General features: G+C 47.3%; 1 protein-coding gene across 1 annotated transcript; it reads left to right on the top strand.

Annotated features, from left to right (window-relative positions):
- The first annotated feature begins 707 nt into the window (after positions 1-707).
- On the top strand, positions 708-5,718 carry TMEM213 (transmembrane protein 213). Its single transcript, XM_027784065.2, has 3 exons — positions 708-1,163; positions 3,449-3,514; positions 4,956-5,718. The coding sequence occupies exons 1-3, from the start codon at positions 1,082-1,084 to the stop codon at positions 5,123-5,125; spliced, it is 318 nt and encodes a 105-aa protein (XP_027639866.1). The 5' UTR covers positions 708-1,081; the 3' UTR covers positions 5,126-5,718.
- Positions 5,719-6,824: the final 1,106 nt, after the last annotated feature.

Here is a 6,824-nt window from a genome sequence, read left to right as displayed (position 1 = left end):
GCCTGACCTAATGCCTGCAGTTTTCTTGAACAAGGACATGGTAGCGGGTCAAAGACAGGAGCAAGCAGAGCCACAGCCTGAGGAACAGCAGGGATGTGCGGTGCTCATCAGACCAGGATGCACTTCAACAGTGTGGCTTTTCCAGCCAGGATTGTGAAAAAAAATCTTGCCCTCCAGCTGATACCATTTTGCCAGCAACCCTCCTGGTCTGGCAGACAGAGCTGTGCTGGTGGAAGGTGCAGCTCCTCGCTTTGCCCATGTGATGGAAGGGGTGGTGTAACCACAAGAGAAGAAGAAGGGGTTTTTTTCAGCATCCCATTGCACATGGATGATGGAGGCAGTGACACAGCTGTGCTCATGGGGAAAGAACGGCGGCAGCTTCTTCCTGTGCAGAGGCCCCAAGCCTAGACTGATCCCAGCCCATAACTGCACAGGTCCTCAAGGAAAGGCTGTTCCTACTGTCTAATAGCTGCTGGTAGCCTACACAAAGCAACTGGTTCCATCCCATTTCTTGGTGGAAACGTGCCCATTAACTCAGCAGCTACTGTACCAGCGTGACCAAAGATTGCTTTTTCTTAGGCTTCCACAGAGAAGCCCTTTGAAAAAAACATCACCACTGGGCAGTTTTGGGGGAGGTCAAGCCAACAAACATGCAAAATCAAAGCCAAACAGGGAGACAAATTCTCTACCCTGATCCTCTACCCCTTTCCAGCTCTATTAGACCAGCTTTGCAGGATCAAAAGGAGATTTGGAAGACAGAAGCTGCCTGGGACCCCGCTGGCTTTGGAGGCTTTTCCTCCCTCCAGCTGCAGTGGATCCTGGGGAAAAACCTTCAGGCTTGACCTTCAGGGGCCCTTCTGCCTGCCTCAGCGCTGGCATCCACCTCCTGCTGGAGCTGTTTTGGTCAGAGCCCTTCTCTTCCTCCGCCCGGTTGTGGCAGGAAAGTTCAAGGTGTCCTGGCAGCAGGGAGCTCCTTCGCTCCACCCTCTGCCCCGCACACCAGCTCTCTGAGCTTCAGTGAGGATCTGCTGAACCGGAGCTGCCAGCGATAGGGTCTGTGCAGCCGGAGCGGACCCCCGGCATGCAGCGCTTCCCCCGCGAGCCCTGGGCAGCCTTCGCTGCGCTCCTCTTCACCACCGTCCTCTGGTATCCTTGCACAGCAGGTATTTCTCTTCTTTTCTGCTCCGGTTTCTACACCCTGCCTTTACCCCCAATGCCTCTCAATACCTAAATATATCAGCTGCTGACAGCAATTTGGGGTTTTTTTTTGTTTTTTTGTTTGTTTTTTGGTTTTTTTTAAATAAGGTGACTACCTTCTCTCATCTAAAAAAGTGTAAAGATTAATGTTAATGAGAATTACTGGATGTGACTGATCACATCATCTTTCTGAAGAGATGTGCTCTTGCCAGCTGTTTACAGATCCACTGTAAATGCGACTGAGCTGCAGGTTGCTCCACTGAATGGCAGGGAGATAGGGGACCACCGTTACTGGGCCTTCCCGTGCTTGCTGAAGCGAGAGGCCGTTTGAAATGCCACTCAAGAGGCTCCCTGCAGTCCAGTTTAGCTCTTATTAGGTGCTTTTTGCAGGAAACCTGGCTTCGGTGCCCCCTTAATTGTAGAAGGTGCCTAAAAACAAAACGTAAATGAGACCTGGGAGCTGCTCCTTTCCCACCAGGCTACTGCCTGCATTTGTAGATCAGCACCAGGTGAGACCTGCCAGATGTTTGAAGATGGGTTAGCTTTGACAGCCTGTCGTTTGGGCTGCAAAGTCTATCAACACGAACCAACACTCAGCATTCTGCAGCGCTTCCTTCTGCAGGTCATACACAGCTTTTAACGATTCTTCCCAGCGCTCCCATGAGGTACTTATTAACCGAGAAAAATGATGGGCTTGGCCGAGGTCATTCAGCAAGTCCTAGTGGACTCAGAAAGAGGGATGGGGAGTAGTCAGACCCTTCTCTGGAGCAGGCTGCCTGGGGACCCCCTCGCAGTGTGGCAGCAGCCTAAGGAAAGCTCTGGTCTTGCTGATGGTGGGTCTGCTCAAAATGAAAAGCTGGGCAACAGCGGGTGACCCCAAGAGGGACATCTCCTGAAAGATAATCTCAATTTACTTGCTGTTACTTGGAAAATACCAAACCCAAAGGAAAGGTTTGGTCAAAGGTCTTGTTCTGGTTTGTTGTTCTGAACTGAAACTAAACCTGGGCCATTATTTTGAAGTCTTCAGTCAAATCAAGCTGAACTTATTTTTTCTGTCTATCACCCTCCAAATTATCAGCTGAGTGATGGTCTGACTGGAAATTATTCTCTCGGCTTCTGCTTGGTCTTTGGAGAAGCAGCACATTGGAGCCCCTCCACCTGCATGCAGCGGGGGCCCTTACTCCTGTAGCCTCTCCAGTTGCTTTTCATGTGTCTCTGCAGGGAATACTTCACCCGGCTGAACTTCAACTGTACTGCTCATAGTGGCACAGGAGGAGATACTTGACTCCCTTCCTTCTGCAGCAGGGGACAGGCCGCTGTTAATGCCCAGGGACCACAGCAGCTTGTGCTTTCCCCACGCAGTTGTCCTGCAGCTGTCCTTGCATCCGATCCCGCAGTGCTGCAAGGTGCATGCTGAAGCTGAGGGGCAAGGCGGGTATTAGGAGGTCTGAGGGGGTTTTGCCTTGTGACACCACGTACACATTTGGAGGGCTGGAGACCAGTCACAGAGCTGTGCCAGCATGCATGTGTGGTCTTATCCTGGGTAGGAAGCAGAATAAAGAAGCAAAACCTTCAGTGAAGCTCCTGTCCCACTCCCCGCCCCCCCCCCCCCCTTACATTTTTCTGTATATTGTATTTTCCAACCTGAGCTGGCTATCGTGCTGGCCTGAACTGGAGCCCAGCCAGAGCGGTTTCAGACACAGCTGTGCCTGAACTACAGCAAAGCCAAAGCTTCCCATTGAGGCTGTTGTGGATCTGCTGAGGCTTTGCACGGATGGGCTCAGCCCTCAGCTCTTCCAGACTCCTTTGCACTCTGGAGTTACTGGGATTTTTCTATAGGCAAAAGGAGGTAATGTACAGCTCGCTGATTATGGATGTCCCCATGCCACTGAATGCTCGCTCTCATTTCAGTCCTTGCTCATTCTTCTCTTGTAGCCTGGGAAAGGACAATGGTTGATTTGAACTCTGTGTAAATGGCTCACCAGGGTCATACTCAGGCAGAGGCACAGTGATTCAGCTGCTCCTGATGGCTGCTGCTAGAGCAGGTCCGTCTAGAGCCTGTGTTGACAGTGGCAGGATGAGAAAGCACAACCTGATGCAGCAATGTTTAAGGGCAGAAACTTATTTTCTCCAAGTTGTTTCCATCCTACAGATCTCTGCAGGGCAATGGCTTTCAGATTTCCATGCTTGATGCCCAGTATTGCTTTTCTAATCCAATTTGCCTTTTCCCCTTGTGCTTTCCTTCTGGCAGCTGAAGACATCTCCAATGTTTCAACAAGCTCCATGCTCACAACTGAGTACGAAGCACCATGCTTTAGTAAGTCTTCTTAAATCATTACTACCATGACAAAGCCCCGTGATGAGGCTACACAGGTGACTAGAAGGCTGTCGGGGAAAAGTATTTTAGCTGTTGTTATGGCTACCATTGCGGATGAAACTCCAGGATGCATTTCTAAGGTTCCTCCATTGGCATGTCCAGAATAATATCTTAGTTACATTCGGCTTTGAACAGACTAATTCATAGCTAATTTATGCATCCTAAAGCTCCCTGCCCGACTGCCTGCCTCTAGGCACAATGTGGATTCCCTAGAGGGCCTTCTTACCCCCACCCTACCAGCTCTTCGCCGAACAGCCAGTCCCAGGCAAACTGAGATCCTGCCCGTCCTCCCAGAGTCATCCTCTGTCCCACACGTCAGATACCCCCCCAGTCTTGCATTTCCGAAAATATAGTACATATACCAATAGTTGTATGCTGCTTCAAAGCATGCACTTACCTTTTCCCTGGAAATGTGCAAGAGGTTGGCTGCCCCGTGCCAAGCTCAGGAGGCATTCGCTTTTCACAGCTGACAAGCCTCATGTGCATCAACACGCAATGCATGTAGCTGCAAGGTGGTTCCGGCTGACTCTGCTCTCCTGGGTACTGGGGTCTCACCCTCAGCTTCTATTCCGGGCCAAGGGAGCAAGATACCATGGTCCTCCAGCCTCCCTTTGATATTTCCACATTACTGCCCAGGATGCAGAGCTGGGTATCTCCACTGTACCTTTGTAATGGAAAAAGTACAGCAGGTGCCTTTAAATAACAGCATAAATTAATCAACTGATGATATATTTCTTAACTGACTCTAGGAAATTGGACTGATTTAAACAAAAGGACGATGTAAAAAGTGCAGGAAAAAATACATGGAATTGTTACATTTTTTTTTCATTTTTAAATGCGTAAACCAGGGATCCCCCACTGGTGGTGTCTTTTGCAGTTGTTACACGCAAGTCACAGTTAACATCCCAGCAGAAAGCAGCCACTGCTTCTTATTGCAAGCAGAGGTATTGCGTATCTGAACTACTGGAGATCCTGCTGAAGGTGTCTCTGCTAGAGATCCTCTTACTCTCTCACATGAAAGTTTCTCTATCCTGGGTTTATTTTTAATTTTACCTACCTATTTCTATCATATACCATTCCTAAAACCAACTGAGGAGATGCTAAGTAGGTGTTTTAAAAGATTTCCGTAATGGTGGGCACAGTGGTAAGAGAGGCAGCTCAGGCGTTTGGCCAGACAGGGATGACAGAGTCTTGAAGACACAAAGATGAAGCTGAACATTGTTGTCCCCCGGGTTAACAGCCAGGCTTAGGGGAAAGATGCCAAGGCAGAGTGACAGGCCACAGGACAGACAGTGGAGTCACTGTCTCATCTGCCTTCTAGCAAAGGAAACTTGTTACATACTTAGCCTCCCATGAACTCACTTTGTTTCTTCTCCACCAGACGTGAACTTCTGCACACAAGTGGCCATGTGCTGCCCGACAGGCATGGATGATTATGGATGGATCGCGGCGGCCGTCGGCTGGAGCCTCTGGTTTCTGACTCTCATCCTGCTCTGTGTGGACAAGGTCATGAAACTCCGGCCTGACGAACCCAAATATTTGGTGGCCTGAAGCAGAGGCAAGCCAGCAAGCAGCAGCACCCAGGAGCAGTGAGGTGCAGACAGAGTGACAAAGCATTTCGATCACTTCCTAAGAAACAAAATAGAAAGCGAAAGTATCTTCAGCCAAAAAAGGCTGGATCTAAGCAGGGCACCTGCTGGGGCTTTATCCTCCCTGGCAGGTCAGAGCTGCCAGGCAAGGTGTGGAGCAGGCAAGTCCCCATGTATGTCCCACAGTGCACAGAACACCTCTCCCCCGAGCCCCTTTCGCGCTTGCTGTGAGCGAGCCAGCAGTGATCAGATGCTGAAGGACCAGTTACCAGTCTATAGCATATTGCCTTAAGACAACCCGTACATAACCTTTGATTTTGAAACAGAAAGTGGGCAAATAAAGTTATTTTCTGGAGCATCGATGTTACCAGATCCATTACTAAGCTACAGGCTGGTTACACCAGTAAGCTGATGTAACTCACTTGATTACCCCGAGTCCTGCACACTCACCTGCGGGATTTTGAAGTCTATTAACTGATACCAGTGAAAACTCTGTTATGGAAACTTAAGGATTGTTCGGGCTGGTTTAAAATTAAAACTAGTTTTTCCAGTGCAGTTTGTGTGTGAACTGTTTCATAGGAATTAAACATTGGTTGTATTTATCCAGCTTGCAACTGCCTGAGTAACTAAGCCAAGCTGAACTGCAGCAAGCCCATGCACAAAACTGTTCCTATTTATGCAAGATCATAATAAATATTCTTATTTATGGAAAGATTCTCACTAACTGGTTTATACTGACAAAGCTTATACTGGTAAGCAGTTACCCAACTCAAATTTTTAGAAGCATGATTCTAACAAGAAATATTAATGCAGGAGGGTTTGCCTCAGTGCAGTCAAACTGTCTGGTTTGGGGCAGTTGCACCAGTTTGATTCCTATCCATTATTAAAACAATAAATCAGCATTAAACCCATCTAGACATATCCAGGATTAGCAAACCTCTTAGAGACCAACTGGAACGAAACAAAGTTACTTTTAACCAAAGAAAGCTCTATTGAAGATTTTTGTCTAAAATCTAAATATCATTAAAACCTCCCTTCACCTTATCAATGCGTAACTTTTCCAGTTAGAAAAGATACAAATTAGTTTAAGATTCTTCAGATTGATTCTGGCATCCTGGACACTTTGGTCAGGACAACTCTGCCATTTCAGAGCGATGGGCAGTCGTCCCATATCAAATATCCACCACCAACAGGAATGGGTACATCAGACACCGAGGAAGAGGCATCCTTCTCTGTTAGTATCACTTAACACAAAATGTCTTCTGAAGTGAAATGCTGAGCAGAGATGCCAGCATCAGGAAAGAAAGTTTTGAAAGGGAAGGGGTTAATTCTTTTGTGCCTTTTTAAACTGTTTTGTTTGGTTTGTTTTCCTTTTTACATGCACCATACTACTAGTAGTAGATGATCACAAAGAATTGCTCAATTAATAAAAAAATTTCAACATTTCAACATACAACAATCCAAACTAATTTTAGTAAGACAAATCTCCATGTTGGACCAGACAACTACTTCTTCCCACAAAAAAACCCAACTCATATTTGAACAAACTTACAGAAACAAAGGACTCTACATCTTACTGTTGGTGTTGACTGAAGAATTGCGTTGACAGTTAATAACTACTACAGTCACCAATGTACAACAAATCTTCTACCTACAAATAT

Source organism: Falco peregrinus, chromosome 6 (assembly GCF_023634155.1).
Source record: "Falco peregrinus isolate bFalPer1 chromosome 6, bFalPer1.pri, whole genome shotgun sequence".
NCBI lineage: Eukaryota > Metazoa > Chordata > Aves > Falconiformes > Falconidae > Falco > Falco peregrinus.
This window is presented reverse-complemented; position numbering and strand designations above follow the sequence as displayed.